Source organism: Mesitornis unicolor, unplaced genomic scaffold (genome assembly GCF_000695765.1).
Source record: "Mesitornis unicolor isolate BGI_N332 unplaced genomic scaffold, ASM69576v1 scaffold7556, whole genome shotgun sequence".
NCBI classification, from domain to species: Eukaryota; Metazoa; Chordata; class Aves; order Mesitornithiformes; family Mesitornithidae; genus Mesitornis; species Mesitornis unicolor.
The window spans coordinates 858-24,479 of record NW_010192914.1 but is presented as its reverse complement, the minus strand read 5'-3'; the positions used below and the strand labels follow the sequence as shown (position 1 = coordinate 24,479).

Below are 23,622 nucleotides of genomic sequence, written 5' to 3'. Positions count from 1 at the left end.
GCCCCAGCGCGTTTCCTACCGACGGAACGAACCAGCGAGCACACAATCCCCACAACACCCACCTCCGGACCGCCACTTCCCGCGCTCACGGGGCACGCCCGTCCCCCACCACGTGACCCGAGAGCAGGCGCGGCGCTGGTGACGCTACAGCGCCGCTCTCCCGCGCCCGCCGGCTGAGGGGGCTGAGGAGGCGGCGGGGCCGAGGTTGCGGGGCAGGGCAGGGAAGGGCTCTGTCACGCCGAGCTGTCAGAGCTCGACGGGAAGTGGTGTCCGTCCCCGAAGCGGATCTCCCCAAAACCGCTGCTCACTCCAGGGAAGCAGGATCAGAGAGGGAAGAGCAGAGTTGCCACGGCAGACAAGGCAGGAATGATTGACAGGAATTTCGCGAGTGTTGTATAAGAAATATACCGATCTGCCAAGATAATTCAGCAGTAGTGGTGTATGTTCTTATTCTGTGTCCGAATTCACTCAATGAGGCTTCAGTTATTTACAAAAAGTATTACAAGGAGTAAAACGGAACACGTGAGCAAAGTTGATGTGGAGAGCGATAGGGTTTTTCTCACTGACAGCATGAACCGAATCAGAACTGAACCCGGCGGTGGACTGGAATGATAGAAGGAGTGGGAAAGAGAGAATGCTTTTCATTTAAATGCGTGATATGCGTCAGGAGAGCCTTTTGTGCCAGAATCCACACTATTCCATGTACAGAGAAAATAAGAGATAATGAAGAGAGCAGATGAAACGGGAAACAAAACTTGAGAAGATAAAGTACAAAAAGGTACTGGCCAGTGGCGATACTATCATTTGAGTCCCGACGCAATTCCCTGCAGCGATTTTGAAAGTTATTTCTTTGCAGCAACCATAGTAAATTTTACAATTAGTGTTACATTCAGCATGTGTGCTAAAGAAAACTTCTAGACCCAGCTTCTGTACATAACTGAAGCCTCTGGATCTCAGCTTGAGAAGAACAAGCCCCATACAGACAGCGCAGGGAGGGGCGTATGCCAGGTACGACGTCCTCAGAGGGGCCACCCAGAGGTCAGTTCCCATCCTTGTGCCCTAAGGTCAGTGGGCGCCTTGACAAGACAGAAGCGTGACAGGAGGGAGACATTGGAGGCAGTCCCTGCCATTCTGGCTGTGTTTAGTGTGTTTCAGGACCAGCCAACAAAGCCTTGGGGTCATTCGAGGGTAGGGGAAAAAAAATATGGAACGCTTCACGAATTTGCGTGTCATCCTTGCGCAGGGGCCATGCTAATCTTCTCTGTATCGTTCCAATTTTAGTATATGTGCTGCCGAAGCGAGCACGAGTAAGAAGTTATATACTCAGTTATTTAAACTCCCAGATCTTGGTTCTGGTCAGAATAGGGCGAGTTTTGTGTCTGGTGGGCAGCCCTGTCTGTCTGAGCAGACCGAGCACACTGCTTCCAGCCATCGCACCGGGGCGGTCTGAGGGGGGGGCGACAGAAAAGGGGGGGGCAAAGGGGGCAAACGCGTGGGGCAGCCCCCCTGCCGTATGCAAATGTCAGCAAAGCACTCTGGGGTGGCGGGCTTCTCTGCAAGAGGCAAATATGCACAAAGCAGCCTGGGGAGGGGGGTGGCGAGCTTCTGCGGCAAGGGTTAGCTTCTAAACGGTAATTTTGGGATGACTTTGAGGGCAGCAGGATCTCAGTCATCGCAGTTAGAAATATTACTATTTTCTGTGGTAGTAGCTCGGAGTTTTTAACTTTAATTAGTTTAATAATAGTTATCTGTGGCAGTATGCTGGTAAATGAAGTAAATGATTTAAAGTATCCCTCAAGCACACAGGAGCTCTGACAGGGAACCCTTTACTCGTAGGGAGCGCTGAGCGGGACATGTTCTTCCTTGCGCTGGGGAAGGGTTACCGGGTCCCTGGGGCGGGGGCGCGAGGGGAGCGCAGTCGGGGCCGTGACTCTGTGAGCGGCGCCGGGCGCTGCTCCGAGCTGGGCGGGGGAGGCCGGGAGGCGCGGCCCGCTCTAAAGGCCGGGCGGAGACAGCGTAGTGCAAGAGCAGCAGAGTGGCGCAGCGGAAGCGTGCTGGGCCCATAACCCAGAGGTCGATGGATCGAAACCATCCTCTGCTAACTGTTTTGTTCTGGTGGGGTTTTTCAAACCCTGCGGAGGGAACCGACGTCTCCATCTGCACGACCGGCTTTGGTCGGTGTTGCAACGAGTTATTTTTCCTAAATTGTCTTGACGTAATGTAGTGTGGTGGGTGCGAGTAAAGGAAGAGCAGAATTCACCACGGTGTGGTGCCTACAACCTTTTAATCTAACAGAAGTTGATAATTTAATAAAATCACAGAATGGTTTGGGTTGGAAGGGATCTTTAAAGGCCATCTAGTCCAACCTCCTGCAATGAGCAGGGAGATGTCTTCCATTAGATCAGGTTGCTCAGAGCCTCATCCAGCCTGACCCTGAATGTTTCCAGGGGTGGGACATCTGCCACCTTTCTGGGCAACCTGTGCCTGTGTTTCACTACCCTCAGCATAAATAATTTCCTACATCTAGTCTGAATCTCCCCTCTTTTAGTTTAAAACTGTTAGCCCTTGTCTTGTTTCAACAGGGCCTGCTAAAAATTCTGTCCCCATCTTTCTTATAGGCCCCCTTTAAGTATTTAAAGGCCACAATAAGGTCTGCCTGGAGCCTTCTCTTCTCCAGGCTGAACAACCCCAACTCTCTCAGCCTTTCCTCATAGGGAAGGTGCTCCATCTCTCCATCTCCAGGGCCCTCCTCTGGACCTGCTCCAACAGGTCCATGTCTTTAGTTACACATAAAAAGCTCGTTGCATGCATTTGCAGTTTTTCCATGTCTCACCTGTTTAAATGAAATGTTCTGTTACCTATCCACTGATCAATTGATACCAAGAGGAAAAACCCTAGCAAACTAAAACAGCAGTTGTGACAATGGTCTCTGCTTCTTCTCAAGTGTAGCAAGCCTAGAATGCGTGGAAACAAAACGAGTGTACAAATACGAAGTAAAAGTCAGTGCTCAGGGTATTAAGTCTATATTCAAGCTTTAAATAACACAATCTGAGAAATGGCTTAGTGATCTTGTTTAATGCTAAGGTGCTTCTAAGTGTAGGTTATTTTCAGTGCTGTAAAATGTGATAAATGAACAGTGGAATTCTTACATCGAATTAATACGTGCAGAATGCCTGGAAGGGAAGGAAAGCTTGAAGGGAATATTATTGTAGCTTTTTATTTTAAGCTTCCCTCAATAGCAGCAGCTGAGAAAGCCCCCGGGAGCGGTTCCATGGTGTAATGGTTAGCACTCTGGACTCTGAATCCAGCGATCCGAGTTCAAATCTCGGTGGAACCTAGCTGTTTTGCTCACGATTAAATTTCTTTACTCGCCGTTCTCATAGAAAATTAGTTTAAAGGAAACGCAGTGTTTTTCATGGGCTTCCGGAATGCCATAAACTACTGACATGCCGTGCTGCCTGAAAAACTTAAAGGGAAGCAAAGCACAGATTTTTCCTTGTTATTTTTTTGTGTATTTATTATTTATTGCAGCTAGGTAAGTACCTTCTGACAACTATAGCATAGTATACAGAAACATAAGAAATTCTTTTTATTCCTACAACCGGAGTGGAAATGCAATCCTAAATTATGCATTAGAGAAGCACGAGGCATTCTGCTGAACTCCGGTACACGTACAAGGATTCAGTTTATGTACCTGAAACAAGATGTTCTGACGTTCGTGTTTGCTTTCTGACATTGCATCTTCGTGGGAAAATCATACTTCAGCCGTCATTATACCAGGAAGACAACGAATATTGTGGAAAGTCAGAATAAATATCAATATTTAGGTTGCATTAACTTCCTGGCCGGTCATTTAAGACGGGAAAAAGAAAGGGAATTTTTACCACGGAGAGATGGGTTTTTCCCGGGGATTTTGTTTGCTATCGATTGATGCTCCGGCCCCGCGAGGCGAGTGCCACCGTGCGGTTCTATGGTGTAATGGTTAGCACTCTGGACTTTGAATCCAGCGATCCGAGTTCAAATCTCGGTAGAACCTGGAGCCCTCCACTCGCTTTTTCCGATTCTTTGGCGAATCGGAACCTGGGTCTGTACGTTGCCTATAGAAAAGCTAAATAAGGGCAGTTTTGCACAGACAGCACATGTAATGGTATCTCACAGCGAAGGTCAAACCGCAATGTCAAAGGGCAGCACAGCAGTGCACACAGTCCAAAATGGGGTAAAACCCAAGGAGCTGAATGCCAGAGAGTTTTCACCTCGACCTCAGCTTTATCACAGTACTCCTGATTTTCTTAACAGCTGTACATTTGACAAGAAGATCAAATAACACTTTAATTTTTAAATAGTTCTACTACAAATTAATTAGGCCTTGCATTATTTTTTACTGTTGATGTATTTTAAGTCTTTTTGGAGGGGGAAAAAAATTTACACTGAGGAAAATCTCAGGAAAATTTTCAGTAGATAAACATGCAGAATTTGGGCATTATTTTTCAGGTGGACCCAACTGTTCACTTGGAAGATAGGGACAGAAATGCAACTATTTGAGAGTGGGTATAATTTCACAGGTTGAACTCTGCACAATTTAAATGGATATTACCTCTGCTTTGCAGACACAAATCCTCATTATATATTTTTCATTTCAAGAGTAGCTAAGGACATCTTAACATTTTTGTTTCCCTCCTCAAAATCTGTCCTAACCAGTCTGAAGATCAGCTCCTCCTCCTTTCCTCTAGCCAAGTAACCACTCCTTCCCATCCCTTGAAAAAAATGCAGACCACCTTCAGGTCTAGTTCTTTTGTGAGTTAGGGTCCTAAGTATTGAGAGGAATTTATGGAATTTAATGTATTAAAGAAATTTTTGCACAACCTATTGATGAAAAAATGTCTCCCTCTTCTATGTTGGGGCTAATTTTCACCCTTTCCACAACTGTGTGTGTCGTTACTGTTTTGTCATGCACCAGTGTTTTAAATAACCATATATAGTAAACTCCAGCATAACTAGTCAACCCCCATAGATTGGCTTCATCCAGCAACATCATTCTTCCCAGGTAAGAGAGCTTTAAAGCCAGTAGATGCTCATCTGCCTAGCAATGATTGAATATATTAGTTCATAATTATATTTCCTGCTGCTATCCAGCAACTTTCTCCTTCCATTTATCACAGACAAGCACCTATGTTAAAACAAAGTGTACTTAAAGAGCTAAGCTTTAATACGGAGTTAGACAGAGTCAGTTCATAATTCAGTATCAAGATTTATTTAGGACATTTCATGGTCATGCTCCATTTGAATACAAAGCACCAAAATTTAGGTAACTGAACATTATCCAAATATAATCCAGTTGAGACTGCTGCATACAGATACATCCATTTTACTAAGTGATAGCATAGCCCACCTCTGTCCATGAACTATTGTGGACAAACACAGGGTGCCACGGCTGAGGCAAACTTACTGGAGAAGGCACAGCAAGAGTACGTCACAATGCGTATCCCTTGTTGTAGCAGGCTCAGAATAAAGTACTGGAACTCGAGGTATCAAGCACCCCTAGACAATTTCCAAATTAATTTAGCATTTCCACTTACTTTTGCACAATCCCTCCAATTTAGTATTTAAAAAAAACAAAACAATCGAGACAAGATTGTCTCAGCAGAACATTCAACTGAGAAGTAAAGCACTAAGGCTGTGACCACACTAGGAACTCTTCCCATTGTTGAAAAGGCAGTAGCAATGAAAAGTATTAGTTGCCAAAATCGTATCAGGGAACTAAATAATGCTGTATTTTCAGGAAGCGCGGCTAGAAACACAACATCAACAATGACAGACTTCCCAACTGTAGATTTAAAAGCCAGAATCAAATCTTAGACAAGTATTTCACTATATATGAAGTTGCAACTTTTTCTGACACGTGTTAAAATTTCAGTGAAAGAAGGTAGAGGGGGAAAGACATTACAGTTAAGGGAAAAAACTTTTTTTCTTTTAAACTGGCACTTTAAAGAAGAGGGCTTTAAAAACTTAAGATCAGTTTTACTCCAAAAAGTCTTATAAAACAAAAGCTGACGAAAACAAGACAAATATCAGTCACTAGTTATAATACATACATTCCACCTAGCCACTAAACGCTGCCCAGTTACATTGCCTTCCTTGTCTCTGAAAAGACTACTGTGGCAGACAAATTATCCACTAGATTTTTACATTGCTACTATCTCAACAGAATAGTTGAGTTGATGGAAGAATGCTGGATTCAACTGAAGAAGTTTATTTTATGCACCGAGCCACCAATGTCCCTTGCAGCAGGAGCATAGCAGAGTGCACTGTAGACAGGTTTATTTCACCTACTGGCTCATCCCAGCAGCATGGGAAACCAGGCTCTTCAGTGCCACAGGCAAGCATCACGGCAAAGGAGAACGTGTACGGCAGGGCCACCTCCGCAGCAGGAGTATTTTTTCAAGTTGAATGAACAGTTCCGGGGTATCCTTTCAGAACAGCAAGGCAGCTCTTGTGTGGTTTAGCAAAGATTTCACCAGAAAAGCAAACAACTTTTTGGTACCATTTCATCCGGTATACACACATTAAAAAAGTAAGCATACTATACAAAAGAACTGAAGCAATATAATTTAAACATGCCATCAAGCTATAAACCATATATACATAGAAACATGTGCCTGTACAAACAGAACAAGTCTTTTTTTTTTTTTTTTCTTTAGGAAATAATGACAGGAAAAAAAACCAAACCAAAACACATAAAGGAGTTGGAAGTTGCTTCTAAAAGTAATCTGGTCTGAAATTTCGTGCAACACCATCTTTCTTTAGCAAATATTTATTAAAGTTTCAGCTATACATAGGTCTTTTCCCAGGACTTCTAGACTTCCTTCCTGTACAGAGGTAGATTTCTGTAGATGTTCTGATATTGCACCACGTAAGTGTAATGTTTTTATTACAACAAGGAACAACTTACAAAGGCTAGTTTATGGGCATAATCTCATTGCGTGCACAGTAATCAAATTCATTTGCACTTGAAAGAAAACATCTGTCAAATGAAATGTTTTGTTTGTCAGGTGAAAGTCCAACTGAAAGCTGCAATTCTATCAACAGCTTCACATTAAGAGAATTCTCTCTTGTCATTACGGTAACAAACTGAAGTCTCTTTCTCTCCTTCTGCACCTCTTTTTTAGCCACTGCAAGAACCTGCATTGACTTCACTGATGCCTTTATCCCATCCACTGTGTTCAAGTTAAATGCAGATGTCAAATACACACAGGTTTTTATAGTATTAGACCTTACTCATACAAGTGGTTGTAATATTAAGAAATTTACAAGAATATTCATTCAAACACTGCCTGGAATGATTAAAAAAGCCTGGAAAAGGAAAGTTGAAACTTTGCTAGCTTCAGCCATTAATTATGAACAAATTTGATGCTACCAGGAGAACCTGAAGAGGTTTGGCAGTAGTTGTTTCTTTCGTTCTTCACATTCTTGAACCACTCTCCAACAACTCAAAAGTTGCAGAAAAGCTTGCATGCAAATACCACTTTGTCTGTTAAATCAGACTTCTACAGCATACTTTAAAAAAATTAAAAAATGCACCAAAATTCCTGATGCCAATGAACAGTAGCTTTGATGAGCTCACACGGCATTGCTAAGTATTTTTTTCAGAGGCACTCCATGAAGTTACCTTTACAGAAGCCTGTCAACATGGAGAGAAATGAAAGAACAACCTGGTACTCTGTGTACCGAAATACAGAGAATGAAAGTGCTGCAAGTCTGTTTCAGCAACCTTAGCAAAGCTGCAGTACGCATGTGCTCACGTCACAGCACATACACGTTTCACTCTCATAAAGAGGCCAGACAAAGCAAGCAGCACCACTCCTTCTAGCTGCAAGTTTCTAAGAAAACAAAAGGAAAAAGTTTTCTTTTTGTACCAACCAAACCTATTTGGAACTCTTTTCAGTGAGGGATTGCATTATAACCATTTAGCATTAGTTTCTCAAGTTCAGTTTATATGAAGCATCCTGTTCTTTGTAAAATATTACATCAGTAAGGAATGGTGACTCTAGGTTAGAGCTGACTAATTTCTGTTAAAATCTGGATAAAAAGCATACATAAATTCATTACTCTTCTCCATATATACATTTGTCCCTATAAAGGTTTTTTTTTGTTAACAAGGCAAGTAAATCCCAAGTTACTTCGCAACAACTGCAACAATACTGAAATTAATGATTGTTTTCCCATGATGAAAGGGATTGTATACCTAGGAGTAAAATAATTTTGCCTTCTTGGAGAGCCCATTTTGTGAAGGGAGTAACTTCATCAGGAATGTCACTCCCTGCCCCTAGCAGAAAGGCCTTACGTACCTTGCAGGATCACATTTTTGAAAATGAAAAAAAAAAATCCATTATACACACATGCCAAAACACACAGTAAAGTTAAAATGACAACGACAGGAACCAGAGCTTTCAGAGACTTCTGTTTTTCAAAAGCAATGGTTTTTCACAAATAATAATCCACAATTAGGAAGCGTCTCATTCATACACGCGGCTAGTGCATAGCATCTGCGATTGCATAGAATGTTTCCAGTGCTGAATTTGTAACTAACCTAATCTTTTGCAAGTTTGATTTATTACCATTTGATATCCAGATTGCTTGCTGTTTGATTTACTGCACTGTATTTGGTATGCAAAGTTTCGTGGACCTTCTTAGAGTCCATGCCTTCCAGCCAGTCCTGGTACATCTTCTGGACATGCACATTGGTTTCTGGAAGCCTAACAGGTATTGCAGCATACACTTCTTCCATCTGGTTAAGCAGTGCTTTGTCTGGTTTTCCATCTTCACTTTGTGTCTGACCTTTTCCATTTAGGCACCCTTAGGAGGAAGAAAGAAAAAAAAAAATCCACAAGGGTGATGGAGATTTGGTATGAAGAGAAAGCTTGTATTAACTTGGAATTTTTTCATACTTCTCTAAGGAAAAAAGTGGTCTCTGGACATAAACTACGCCCCATGCTGTTAGAATTTGTATTTACTTAAAGTTACTCCAATACCAACATCTTAATGTAAATGAGGTTTCTGTATTAATCTTTCTCTGCCTTCTCCATTGTCTCTCTTAATTAAGTTTCTTGTCTTTTCTTGCCCTTGACAACCACCATTTCAGAGTATTTCCTCTGAGATTTGAAATAATCATAAGAGCCATGCTGTCGCTTATTTATAGGTCAGAGGAAAACAAGTAACACTGGTTAATTTTAGAAAATCCAATCAATTTCTGAGCCAACCCTGCACATGTAATTGGTGTTCTAGACCATTAAGCATTTTAGATTACTAAGAAGAGAATTAAGAGCAAATGAAGTTAAGTGCCTGCCTGTACAACAGCTTCCCTTTGAGATTCAAGGTGTGTGTGTGGAACAACTGTAGATCCACAATTACTCTTACCTCCTGGGCAGGCAAGGACTTCTACAAAATGGTATAAAAACTTTCCTTTTTTCAACTTCAGAACCATGTTTTGGATATTTCTAAAGCCATAAGCTGCTGCAAAACGTAGCACTGTCTCACCATCCTTTTCAAGGGTAACTTCTTGGAAGTCCTTGTTCCTGTAAAGATACCCAGAGAACATCTGAAGAGCCAGCATTACCAAAGGATGATCCAGCTGTCTCGGTTTGTGTTCTGTTCTCTTCAGAGCATCTGAGTAAGTGTAACACTGAGATTAAGGCGAACTCTTAACAGTTTCTGAACTGAGTTACACAGAAGTTGAAGTGGAATTTTTAGAACAGAATTATGTTTAACTTTTAATGGTAGGTAAGCTATTAATAAAATTAAAGCTAGCAGTAACTATGTCACAGCAATAAATTAACCGGTTTATAACATGTAACTGCCTATCAGCAAACGAGCCAGCTAACCAATAACTACATTAGGGTTCACTGTAGCACCAAGTAAGCCAGAGGAGCTTCAGACAGGACATTAGGAACCACTTCTTTACCAAGAGGGTGGTCAAACACTGGAACAGGCTTCCTAGAGAGGTGGTCAATGCCCCAAGCCTGTCAATGTTTAAGAGGCATTTGGACAATGCCCTTAATAACATTTTTTAACTTCTGGTCAGCAGTGAAGTGGTCAGGCTGTTGGACTAGATGATCATTGTAGGTCCCTTCCAACTGAAATTATCCTGTTCTATTCTAACTAGCCCATCATACATAACAAGGATACAAAACTCTGACTTACTTTAATGCTTTATACGTGATTTCTTTGACATCCATGCCAAAAAGCTCCTTTGCAGCATGTTTAAAAATGTGCTCCAGGTAACCATCAGATCTCTTGCCATCATGCCTTACTACCTCTCCCTCCTTTATATCATCAAACCTTAGAAAGCAATAGAAAGAAAGATCAATTCAAAGATTTCATTCCTTCACTTCAAAAAAAGTTTTTCCCCTTCTCTGTATCCTCCCTGCCCCTAAAGGTTTTATAGCCACAAGTGAGAACATATTAACATTTTTATTTATTACAACTTAAAAAAATTTAAACTATTTAGGACAGCAGTAAGCTGGTAGAAAAGAAAAAAAAATAAAAGGATGCAGGGATTTCCTCTTCAGAAACCTTGGGCAACAGTAATTTATAAGAATACACATTTGGCACAGCCTCAGACTTGGTTAATAGCTCTTCACTACTTAGGAGACATTTTTTTAGGGAAAAAATAAAATTGTTTTTAGCCTGCTGGAATATAAAAGTACTTCATCAGTACATGTCTTTGCTCACAGACAACTCTCCTGCTCCAGGAATTGTCTGTCACAGTTTATAACACTGCCACTAAAATAACACCAAATCAGTGCAGTTTCACCAGGCTAAAACACTGCCTCTGTAAGAGAAGTGCTACACTATAGCTCAGGAAAGAAAAATCAGTGAGATGATATCCAATAGGCATAGCATTTGCCTAGAGGTTCACCCATGTCTCAATTAAAAACGGAGCACGGTAGTATGAACTATGCTGGGATGTGTGCTGGCTATCGCCAGGCAGCAGCTCTGCAGGGTCACATTCCTTTCTGGCAAAGCAGAAATTGACTGGGGTGAGTGGTAATGCTAGTTTCAGGAAGAGATATTCGTCTTCATATTAGTGAATGGACAGATTACGTCCTTTGCGCTTACCTGTATAAGCTTCTCTAGATACAGTCTAAGTACATTCTTCCCAGAACAGCCAGACATGACCTTTCCTGGCCTGTGCTGCAGGCTCTTGCCTAAGCAGCAGTCTGAGCACAGCATTCACCCACAAAACCAAAGTGAAAATTATCACAGCAAACACCTTAGTAACAAAAAATGCTGAAGTTGTAATCATGACAGGGAAATATTTTAATCACTAAAGAGCTTAAGTTTAAAAATTTGTATGTCTGTCCCCTCTATGCCATGCGATCACATTTACTGAAGACCTACTGCAACTTTTTTTTTTTAAATAACCATGGGTGGTTTTGTTTCATGGTAATGTCTCCTAATAGCCAGTTAGTATTTGTTAGCATTCTCTAGCTACAGAAGTGAGTTGAGAACTCAAACACGAGTTACTTTGTTCACATGACCCTTAATACCAAGCACTTAATCACAAATTGCTGCTGTGCTTGAACTTGTCTTAAGAGGAAGAATTCAATTTATATAAATTTCTCTGCAAAATCCACTTTTAAGACCCCAGAAGAACAAAAATTTTTGTTATCAGGTCTCAGAGCTTGAACCAGTATTATCAGATTAGTAGTTTAAAAAATTAACATTATTTTCCAACAAAAACCGATCCGATAAAAGAGGTATATTCTGAGTAAGAGCTTGTGATGTCATTGCACAGGCTGATTAAGAAATAAATTACCATCTCCACATGATCATGTCTGTAATAACTTTATTTATGTAATTCTCATTCTGCATAGCAATCTCTGGTAGAATTAATCATAGGAAGTACACTATAAACACAGCTCTGAAACTGTTACCACTGTGTCACCTAAATCTCTCTAGCCTAGGTGAGGTCCAAGCTGGATACTAACAAAGTAAAAAGGATTTTAAAAAAATTCTAAAGCTTTCTGTTTTGTGCAAGAAAGCATGTTTATTGCTCCACTACCACCACTTTGGAAAGATACCAAGTAACATCTGTCACACTTGAACAAAGATCAGCAAGGATTAAGACCAGCCTTTGTAACCCAGCCTGAGAATTAAAACAACACGCATGCTGCTGTCTGAGCCAGTCATACAGGGAGTAAACAAAATCTCTTCAATGCTTTGTGTGATTTTCATCTAGTACACTTCATTCAAAGCATCTTTTAATTTCACCTAATCTTGAAAACTGCTCTGTCCAGGTTAAAAAATAATTAATATCCTGAAAGGGTGCTACTTTATCAATTCTACATGCACATATTAGGGGAAGTGGAAATTTACTGTCAAGATGCTGCTCTGAATGAGAGGAAAGCACAGAACAGATGGTCAACCCCTGATTGCATCCCAGCATCTTTGTGTGAGGCCAGACAGTCGGAGGGAAGCAGATGAGACGGTTCAGCTTTGTGCAAGCTCAACCGTAGGAGAGCTCTGAATGGGTCAGCACCTTGGGACAGTCACACTTGCTAGCAAGTCCTGAACTTGATATAGTCAAATCTACTATTACTGCATTAAAATATAAATGAGGAGCTACACAAATCTTCAAAAATCATAAACTTTAAAGGAGTCACTAGATAGGGGTCATTACCACAAATTATCTGCTTTGTATTTAAACAGGATATACAGTTTTATAGTATCTGTTTTGTATTTCTTATATATATATAGCAATAAACATCTGAGAGACTACTTTAGGGGGTTTTGACCGCTATATAAAGCATGAGGCTTTAGTATAATCAGACTTTGATGCAGATTTTTTTTCTTTAAAAACATTTCTTGGAGAAGTTTTACATTTATGTTGAATATGCTAAAAGGTATTGTCATTTGTCATGTAATTAAGGAAGCAATCCACAACAAAACTACTTACAAACTATCTACAGCTACTTCAGTCACATCTTTCATAGACAGATTTTTCTGTTCCATTATTTGTACAATTTCACCTGTAGAAAAACATAGGACATTTTACTTTCAACACAAAGCAAAATGTACATGCTGTGCCTGTTTAAGAGATCACTATCCCAACATCTTTATGTGCTTACAGTCATTCTCCAGTTCTTATTAGAGTCAGTTTCCTCCAGTAACCGAGAAGCCTGACACTTCCAGCCCCCAAAAAAAGGGCCCTGAGCTTGCTCCAGACTTTGCATAATGCTATCCTTAGCCTGTCAGGTGAAGTTTCAAAGCTGTTTCTACACAGCAGGGGAAAAGGGAGTTTGGACATTAAGCCTAAGGACAAGAGCCACACGAAAAAGCCACTGGTGCCATACATTTGCAATGTTATGAATGATCCCAGTGGAGATTAATTTATGGCCATAGACAAAGAAGACAGTGATTTTTAATATTCATTTGTGCAACTCTCATCTTTCTCAAGAGACTGACAAAAACAAGTATTTGAATCTTGTTTTCAGATGAATACCAACTTAGAAGGGAAGTATTTTTCCCTTTGCCTTCCCTGTACTATACGACCAGTAGCACAAAATCCTGTACCCATTTTTAAAGCAGAAAAAAAAAGCCAACCTTACAAATAAACCAGACTTTAAAAAAGCAAAGTACGGCATAAAGGCTACTCTAACAATGGCAATTCACTTATATCTTTATAAATAGTAAGATTAAATAAGATTTAACCTGATGTCAGAACACAATCAACCTCTTGCGAATTATACAAGGCAGTGTAGAAGTCTTCCCGCAAGGCTTCCAGTTTTTTGTCGTAACAAGGTGCCACAATTATGTGGAAAATTTTATCAGGAGACAAGTTCTGTGGAACACAGAAGAGAGCACATGTGAACTCCATGAAGAGTAAAAGAAAGCTTCAAGGATGATAAGAACAAAAACAGCATCATAAACTCTATGCAGGTAATACTAGTAATCAATCTCTAGCAATTAAATTTAAAGACTGACACACACAGATAAAGTGATTTGCCAGAAGTCACAAAGCATCAGCAACAAACATCCAAAGTCAGTCTTCTGGCTGAAACTTATTTCTTCAGACCACAATTTCTGCAGCTTTTGATTGCCTTAGAAAGTGCATGCAAGTCAGGGCATCAGAATTGTGTTTTCTAGCTGTCACTCATTCACCTTCAGACTCCTCAAGTCCATCAGTATTTCTCTACATGGAGACAGCAATACTTTCCTGTATAACGTGGATGCAGTTAAATTTAAGTACGATACATAAAATGGGTATTAACTTTATTCAACATAGAAAACTCTGAAGATAAAAAGGTTTCTAGGATAGAGTGCTTTTACTGATCCCAGACAACAGGGCAATTTCTACATTATTCTCCTCTGCTCCTGTTTTGGCTGTGCTACAGAACTACACAGGCAGCATTTAACAAGAATCTCTTTAGCTACCCTGAATTTAATTTTATACATCAATATCTAAATCCATGTTGCACTGGGAGTGCAAGGATTGCTGCCGCCTCACACTGCACTGCGTGAAATGAGGTTCTTTGTACATTCTTCTTATCATGGGCACTTGTATAGCAGCAGAGCACCACTTATTCTTCAAGTCAAGAACAAACAATTCAAGAAGATGCTTTATCACTTTATAATACACTAAGACATATTTCAGTATCAAAACCTACTAACCCACCTGTTTAGAAGATTATAAAGGTAAAAGTTAATCAGAATTACTTACCTGCTGCCTGGCAAAGTAGCCCTTCACCAGGGAGCCCATGATCTGCTGTGGAGACTTTGCAGTGCAAATGTGAGAGGTCACAAGATTGGTAAGTACCCTTTCCGCATACCGGATCCAACCTAGAACGACAGAAAATCAGTTGGACAGCGCAGTGGCACATCAGGATGGCAAAGTGACAGCAGTTACAGAACAGCTCTGAAAAATTAAGATCCCTTCACAGTATGTAAGACATTTCTGTGTAGACTGAAAGTCCCCACCTTGGGAACTGCAGGAAAGCTCAAGGCTCTGTTAATAATGCTTTACAGTTGGCTATCAATAATTCACTGTATCATTAATTCTAGACCTAGAAGCCACAGTGAATGTCAGGACCTATTACACCTTTCCTAATGCACAGATTTAACAGAGCAGAAAAAACAGGATCACAGCTAACAAAGAGTAAGCTGACTTTCCAGACTCCTGGATCACCAGATACTACTACAAGTATACTCTGTTCAGCTGCTTAACTGTAACCTCCTGTTTCCTGAGATTTAATATCCATGCACCCAGCTTGCCTCCTCTGCAACAGAAGAGTCACATGAAAGCATTATCACAAGATGCACATGGATTAAGCCTGGAAAAAAAAAAGGCTTCTTTTACTATTGTTCGAGTAGCCACACCTTCTTTAGAAACACACACACACACACACAGTCATCAACTGAAATCTCTCCGTATTTTACATTCTTACTCAAGAGTTCACCTCCCAATATCCAGAGCAGTTCTATTATTCCCCGCTTTCTAGAACAGGAACTGACAAATGAGCAGATATTTAGGGTGTGCAGTTCTTTCTTAGGCACTGTAACTCTTACTGAAAACAACAGCCCAGCATCTTTCGCCACAAGGATTCAGAACTTGTTTCTTCATCTACGTGAACTGAGAATCAGATACCCAAGTTGTGCAGAAGTGCTAGACCCAGCCTTCTAAGGAAGTGTGTTGCTTTTAGTGCTAAGAAACAGTGAAAAAGCATTACGCTTAAGTCTTTTAACTTCAAACAGATCAGTGTTTACATAAAAGAGAAAAATTGCTGTTAAGTACAGGCTGCCTAGGAGAGGAAAAATGTGTAGGTTAATTCTTAAGCTTGAAATAAAAATGTTACCAGGTGTTTATTGGTATGTGTAAGTCAGACCACTGCCACAAAGGCCAACAACAGCACAGAACTAGAAGGTGGTGTTCAGACAGTTTGCCTCTCGATGGCAGAGAAGTGGTTTTCCCAGTGTAATAACATAATACTGATGAAGATGAGAAAGTGTACGTACTAGGGAAACATGAGGATCCTCCAGCTGTTTAATATCCCCAATTCTTGTTTAACTACAGACCTCAAGATTGACAGACACTGGACTCCATGGAAAAATCTCAAGACATACATCATCTTCAACAAGCACTCATTTCTGTTGTAGAAAAAGCTAGGGACAATAGATTTACATGTCAGGACTGCGCTGAATTGCCAGATTCTGAATAGGAAGTTTGCTAATGTCCAGCTTCAACTGAGACTTTAAGTCTGAGATATGACCTGCAACAAAGGACTTAATTTCTTGGTGCTTGGTACAAAGGTTGTATTAGCATAATCTGTATAAGTATATCCTATTTCTTAAATGGCTTTAGTCTCAAGTGCCATCAAATAGAACAAAAACCGCTTCAAAGAAAGAAAGGACAGTTTTTAAGAACATTCTGCCTCATACTTTAGCAATATTTCTGGAAAGTCCTTCTCTTATACTGCAACTACGATTACCATTAATCACCACAGTACTCCTGCTAGGAGGCTAGTTTTCAGAACTAGAGTGTTTTAGATATTGTAGTCACAAACTGCAAGGAAATCTCACTAAATCCCAAGAGGCTTCTGGCAGATATTGCCCAAAGCAACTCCTCAAATTGTTTCTGTCCTGGCAGCAGACAGAACAAGTGTCTAGGAGTTCCAGCTCCACAGTGACCATCAGTCATTGTTTAATTATAAAAGTAGCCTTGGTGAAATGAGCAACACAAGGCATTTGTCTGCACTTGTTTCCACCCACTCACTCATCAACAGGGCTGAATTCCAGAGCCACAGCTACAGAAAGTCTGAGATACCCAGTTCTTACATCAGTGTACACTTGTACCCACACAAACCTATACCCTTCACAAATTCATTCAGGTTCTTGGCCAATTGTTGGCTTGTGGTAGCATCAGAGACCAAGAAGAAACCCCTGCGAATCACTGTATAAATTCTTACACATGTACTTCAGAACATATTATTTTTAATGGTTCACCAGGAGCGGATCACAAAGATGCACACTATAAATATCTGTGCATCAGTATTAAGTGCAGAGAAACTAAGAAAACTTGCACTACTCTAAAACCTCATTCCTGCAAAAGGAAATTAGTTTAGCTGACTGGGGCAATAGCACTTGAATCCTCAGTAGTTATGCTCTTCCTGTTTATGCAGCTGACCTGTTCTAGGAGTTTGCAGAGGTTGGCAATGCATTAAAAATGCTGACTAATTCTCAGAGCACGTGCTTCACGTTGCTTAGCAGTTTGGTAAATTAAGGAAGAGAACTGATGATTTCTGCAATATTACATACACAATCAGTAGTTACACTTGTACTTTCAACAGGAAACAAACAGACAAACCAACAAACCAACCCAAAATTATCTCTCTTAAGAGAGCAGCAGCAGGAGATAAGAACAATTAAGACAGAAAATAAAATGCCCTTTTATCAAGTTCTGGGACTACATAGGCTATGCTTTTTTGCTCATGGTAGATTCTACACCACAGACCACTCCTGCAGAGGGTGGTATTTCTGTGGAAAGTTACACCCAAAGATCAAGAAAAAAAAATAGTAAAGCAGTAACACTTGAGTTCACATTGACCTTGTATCTACAGAGCTACATAAAAAACATTTTCTGATAAACACATCCAGTAGACAGCATTTCTGGGGCAAGCTTATGTCATCTAGGGGTAGAGAGAGGAAGGGGAATGAGGAACAGAAAATGCACCCAGACAATTAAAAAACTCAGGAAACAGAGCAAACAACCTTACTTCAAAGATGACTGATGATTTTGCTTTCTGTCATTGCTGTCAGTGGCAATGAAATACCATATGGTTTCAGAATGGGATTACAGTGATATTTCAGTTCGGTTTTCCAAAAATGGAAAGCACCCATGCTTCTGCTAACAACTATACCACAGCAGATAGCTGACACCATAACTAGCAACAAAAACAGAAACAGTCTTTTGTAGAGCAGACAGGACAAGAAAAGTGCTCCATTAACTATTTTTAAATATTTCCAATGAAAGCAGCAGATAATCTGAGCTCTGTTTCTAGATGAAGAAAAATTAAAATTATCTCAGAAGTTCTAAAATAAATCCTCAGGTTTTGAATTTTAAATAAGCCATGTACAACAAGACAAACCTAAGTAATAAGGGATTATTTCAGTTTCACAGGTTTTACATGAAATGACCCACATCAGTATGTCTGCTTCTGAAGATAGGAGGCAATACTAAGATAACAGGAACAGGATAAGTCACTTATTCTCTCTCTCTTTGTCTCTCTCTATATATGTAGTTCCCAAAGTGTAACCCAGATACTTCCACTACAGAATACACAGACCAAACAGAAGTACAATTACCATTCAAACGGCAGTATTTAGACTTTAAATCAATGGCAACAGCAGATTCTGAGGATCACAAAACACATACTTTTAACTCGCTCTCTTGTAACATTTCTTTAAAGAATGCAATCCACTTAAGTTATTACAAAGCTAAAAAGAAGTATTTCTGTATTTTTGTTGGCCTTTTGAAAAGCAACACCACGAACTTACTAGGAAGGAGTTGGGTTGGAGTTACTTATACCCCCTTTTTGATACTTGGTTACAAATGTGAATTATCATAATTAAACTGAAACGATGGTGTCCTAACAAATGGGAAAAGTAAACAATGACTAACTTTCTACATCTTTTCAGTTGGGATAAGTACAGGTTCTGTTCATAACAAACAAGTTCTCAGGTGCAAAATTCTCAGAACTGAGACATTTAGTGAGTTAAGTCTGTGACGTTTTGAGTGGGAATTATAAATGTTAGACAACATCTCACACTCATTAAGAGTAATGTCACTTGCTACTGTCCTCTAGGCTTAAGTGGCAAGTTCAAAACTTTGCTTAAGATAACAGAGGTTGTGGTTTATTTATTTTAATTTGCAAAGTTCCTTAAAGATTCTTTTCAATAAGGAAACACCATGTTAAACTTTGTGGTGCAGACACACAACGAGCAGCCACTAACTCCTGAGTTCCAGTTCTGACTCATTTATCCTAAAGTCTTACACAAAGCACAAAAAACCTCAGTGCTTCTGTACCTCGGTTTCATTACCCAGAGATTCGTATGTAATATATGCTGCTTTTATAGAAGTGATGATAAATATAACTGACTAATAAATACCACTTATAAACACTAGCACAGGAAATCAGTAGTTCAGGTTCTTTGCATTATCGAAGGCTGTGGACTACAGCAAAGTGGTTGGTTTCTTTGAAAAGAATTTACACTCCTCACCTTTTACAGAGCTCCAACAGAAGACAACTGTAAGATGCAGATAGGGAATTTATTGCAACCTTTGTATCTGACTGCGTAAGGCCGTGCACTGAATTAGCATACACCTTATCCAGCACAATCGCACCTGTTCCTTGTCTGCATGGTTCACATTTATGGCTGTGGCACCTCACTTAGACATGGGAAAGCTGGTGATGCTTGATGGAAACAAATTCTGCTCTCCCAACAGCCTGTGAGGAACAGGCCCATCTAGCAGTGCACTGCAACACACTAAGGATGATCAGAGGTACTGGTAACAAGTACTGTGTGCAGTATCGGTGTATCTCACCCAAAATACTCTAAGTTATATAAGGCTCCCAAATGAAACTGCCCTTTCCTTAGTTCTTTGGTACTTCCAGTGAGACGAGGCTGCAGTGCAGGAAGGTTGGAGAAATCAGTTCTCACCAGGGCAAGCAGAGGCAAACATTGGTAAGGCATGCTCCTCCTGGTTCCTCCGTTGATACCGCTGCACAAATTCCCTCTGGCTCTCCAGGATACTGAAATCAGCAGCTATAGTGGTGTCAAATACATAATGCACCCCTATGAAAGAAAGCAGTAAAGAAAAGTGAATTACTGGAATGTTTTCCATCTCGCTGGCTTCTTTTCAGGTTGCAGGTCTATGGAAAATCTTAGAAGGTCAACGGATATAATCTTTCCCCTCTCCAAATTTTCGCAAACAGTAGAGTCAAAAATAAAAGCCATACATTGAAAAGCTATCTTCTATGTCATAAATTTAAAAGGATCACCAACTTGCTAACGCTGACTGCCAACACTTCAAATAGTTGTCGGCTTCCTCAGGAGAAGCTTGCCAATCAACCTATGTTTGCTTTTTGTTTAACTGAACAGGATCTCATGACTCCTGAAATATGCAATGACTCTTGACAAGGAGCATTTTTTTTCACAACATGCTAAAGTCACATATCATTATCGATAAGAAATATGTCCAGCTAAGAGGCTGAATTTGGCTGTAAAGGTACAGAAGCATATCACCAACACAGCACAGACCTGCTGCCTGCCTGCTGAGCAACACACTCCCTACACACCTACGTAATATTGGGCACGTCCCTGCAGCAAGGGACGCATAGATAATTAACACATTCTAAGAAAACTGGGGCCCACCAGAACTTAGCATTCCTTTTAGATTAATACAGTCAATACAGAAATGCATAAAAATTATGAAAACAGTTATATATATACGGAGGGAAACAATTTGTAGGTTTATTACTGTCCTTTTTCTTCCTCCCTCAAGTACATAACCCCCCCCCAGATGTAAAGTGCTGGGTTGTCTTTAAATAAAATTTATATATATAGTATGAAGAGCAAAGGCAATACAGCTTTAACATAAAATAGGCAGATACAACAGTTCTTGCATATCATTTCAAATTACAGGAAAAAAAAAACCCTGAACTGAGAATCTTTTAGGGATACGATGTGTCAAAAGGACTGAAAGGCATTTAGGAAAATAATTTCTTCCTCCCTCAAGTTACAGAATAAGGGGAAATGTTATTGAAGCTCATGACCAAATCCAAACTGCCTTCTTGGTAGTGAAGGTTTTGAAGATAGCTCTATAATGGCGTTCTATTCTGTGACCTTTACTGTCAACAGGATCATGTCTCAAACCCATTTCTGAAACTGGTGTATGTCACACTGGTGCCCCATCATTAATAGCACAGAGTGCATATTTCAAACTCTAAACTACATTGTGCAATGGTACTTTATGACTGCAAAACAAAATTCTACTGAGGAAGCAAAAACCTAAAATCATCTCCTCTTTCTGCTCCACCATCATAACAAACCCAAACTTACCAAGACTTTTGAGGAAACCACAGAGTCTCTTGGCTGCATCATTCACAGAGAGATTGAATTTAGCAGCAAAATAAGGCAATGACTGAGGGCATACAGATACTGCCAACACTTTGTGTTTTGAGGTATCACATTTCTGGTAAACAAAACAAAAACAAAGAAAACAAGGCATGTAATTACAACAGGGTAAGGTCCCCTACTTTCCTTTCCTTTTCCACTCCTGGAGTTATTCCTCAATGTCCCACGTTTCAATGGGCCATATCATTAAAACTCCTAGGAAACAACTACCAAGCTTCCTGAAGGCAGGACAGGCAGTTCCTCTGATCCTGTCAGCCCTCATCGCTAATCATCTGTAGATACTTCTCTTACATAACTCAGGGAAATTCATCCCTCCCAGGATAATTCTGTGCTTGGTCTCTTCAAGGCATAAGAAAAGTTAAGAGACATTCAATATGAAGCTCCATATTGCTCCAGCAATATGAAACATCAAAGCAAATGCAAAAAAAGCTGTATGTTTAAACACTAATAAACAGATACACTGTTTACAGAAGCATTTGAAGTTACAACCCAGCAAATTCCAGACCTGAACCTCTGTAAGGCTCCTGTGCCTCTATCATTGAACCTGTTGAGGGAAACTAGCAAGAGAAGACCCTCAACAAATCTGTGTCTGTAGGCACTGAAGAACCCTTTGAAAATACCCAAGGTGGTGTGCAATTGTAAAAATCCAATGACTGAGACATTTATTTGAAGATAAATCTTGTGTTTAGTAGAGATGCTTTCCATGCCAGTGGAACCTATGGAAGACAAACTTAGACTATGCCACAGGCAAGTCTCACTCTGAAAAGGTTAGAGACCACACACCCTACTTGGACACCCTCAGTGATGTACAATGACTCTTCGAGTAGAGCTAACTGACTGCCTCTCTTGCTCACTGTCCTCTTTTGGACTCCTGAAGTTCTGATCATGGTATCTGGCTGCTTCCCTGTCGCAGACTTGAGGCTCTCTTGATACGACCCAGGTGATCCAAAAGATTTCCCCCTCACCTTTTATTCTCTTTTTCTCATGTACAACATCATCATACTGTATGGAGAGTTAAACTATGTAATGAAACCTCTTATTTATGACATTTATGTACAAATTAAGAAAAAGCATCAATTCTGGTAGCTTTAGCATACCAAGTAAGGACACACAAGTCTGGAACAGAACTAAAATAATTAATTCAGTATCAACATCTAAAGATCTGAGCACCATATATAGCACCTAGCTTCCTGGAAATCCAGACCTCAACAGAAAATAAGACAGCAATAGAACATATTTGTGAGTTTTCTTGAGAACTTAAGACAAAAATTCTGTTCAATTATAGTCAGCTTGAATATACATTAAAAACAATTTTACTTTCAAAAACATGCCTTGGTAACGTCGTATTATGTGGATACAGTGGCACCAAAACCATCCGGAACAGTCCTAGTAATGAAGGTATGAGTACTGAGCCACAGACCCATTTGTTATTACAGTAATGAGGTAGTTATGTTTTCCAAAAACTTTACTTCTGCAGGTGCAGCAGCTTTTCTCCAGCATTTAAAAGTGCCATGATCCTGCATCTCTAGTGTAAAATTACTTTAAGTAATGTTCATCTTGCCTGAAGTTTTCACTTCCTCTTTGGACAAATTATATCTTGACAAATCTTCACATTATCTGCCATGGGAAACCCAGATGCTTAGTCATTCTGTAATTTCCTCCTCACAGAAATCAGTGTGTTATTGTTTGTGTCACTTTACCTTATTAAGGTTAAGAATACGAAAGAGCTCCTTCTGATTCTGCTGGAAAACTCTGGCTCCTTCTTCTGATGTCATACAGTTGTCACAAGCTAGGCAGTCGCTAAGGAGTATTTTAGCATTAGCCAATGTATGAAATTCATTTTTCTGGAGGGGGAAAAAAGATAACACTTAATAATGACTGACCAATTCTCAAGACCTCTGCAATGGTCCAGCTGAAAAGCAAACATGCTCCCACTGTTTGCTTTAAGAGAAGACAAACCAGGACATCAGCATAACATCCAAAATTATTTAGAAGGAATCAAAATCATTTGTTCCACCCTTCTTAAATGGCTCTGCTCCTATTATTACTGTGAAACTGCAAAATGTTTACATGTAAACACACATCTAAATTTAGGCCTGTAGTCCATGTTCTAGTAACTTGATTTGCATCACGTTTCAGAGCTGACGGTCCCCATCAACTTATCAAGTCACTGAGAAAACTTTTACTTGAACTATTAAACCTCTTTAATAACCAGATGCCTAACAGCAAGATGGCTTTGGCTTTTTACCATGAGGTACAACAAACAGAACACAGTCCTACAAGTACATTGACCATAGATCAAGAGCGTCACACTTCTGGCTGCAATATGGTTGGCAGCTCATCTGTGGGAAGAAGGAACACTTGGACAGAAGTGCAACAAAACCAGTTCACTTGCAAAAAAAATAAACAGAAATCCCCCAATTAAGAACCCAT

General features: G+C 40.1%; 1 protein-coding gene and 3 non-coding genes across 4 annotated transcripts in view; 3 read left to right on the top strand and 1 right to left on the bottom strand.

Moving 5' to 3' along the window:
• Positions 1–2,029: 2,029 nt before the first annotated feature.
• On the top strand, positions 2,030–2,101 carry TRNAM-CAU. Its single transcript has one exon. It is a non-coding gene; the product is annotated as a tRNA-Met (tRNA).
• A 1,164-nt stretch (positions 2,102–3,265) lies between these two features.
• TRNAQ-CUG lies at positions 3,266–3,337 on the top strand. Its single transcript has one exon. It is a non-coding gene; the product is annotated as a tRNA-Gln (tRNA).
• A 627-nt stretch (positions 3,338–3,964) lies between these two features.
• Positions 3,965–4,036, top strand: TRNAQ-UUG. Its single transcript has one exon. It is a non-coding gene; the product is annotated as a tRNA-Gln (tRNA).
• A 4,516-nt stretch (positions 4,037–8,552) lies between these two features.
• NARF (nuclear prelamin A recognition factor) overlaps positions 8,553–23,622 on the bottom strand; it is a 15,562-nt gene continuing 492 nt past the window's right edge. The window contains exons 2-10 of the mRNA XM_010187279.1: positions 22,890–23,033; positions 21,115–21,247; positions 19,714–19,848; positions 14,720–14,838; positions 13,711–13,840; positions 12,956–13,028; positions 10,198–10,335; positions 9,415–9,572; positions 8,553–8,853 (exon numbers count right to left, since the gene is read on the bottom strand). Coding sequence (XP_010185581.1) covers positions 8,612–8,853; positions 9,415–9,572; positions 10,198–10,335; positions 12,956–13,028; positions 13,711–13,840; positions 14,720–14,838; positions 19,714–19,848; positions 21,115–21,247; positions 22,890–22,964 — 1,203 coding nt within the window. The 5' untranslated portion in view covers positions 22,965–23,033 and the 3' untranslated portion in view covers positions 8,553–8,611. The remainder of the gene's footprint in view (positions 8,854–9,414; positions 9,573–10,197; positions 10,336–12,955; positions 13,029–13,710; positions 13,841–14,719; positions 14,839–19,713; positions 19,849–21,114; positions 21,248–22,889; positions 23,034–23,622) is intronic.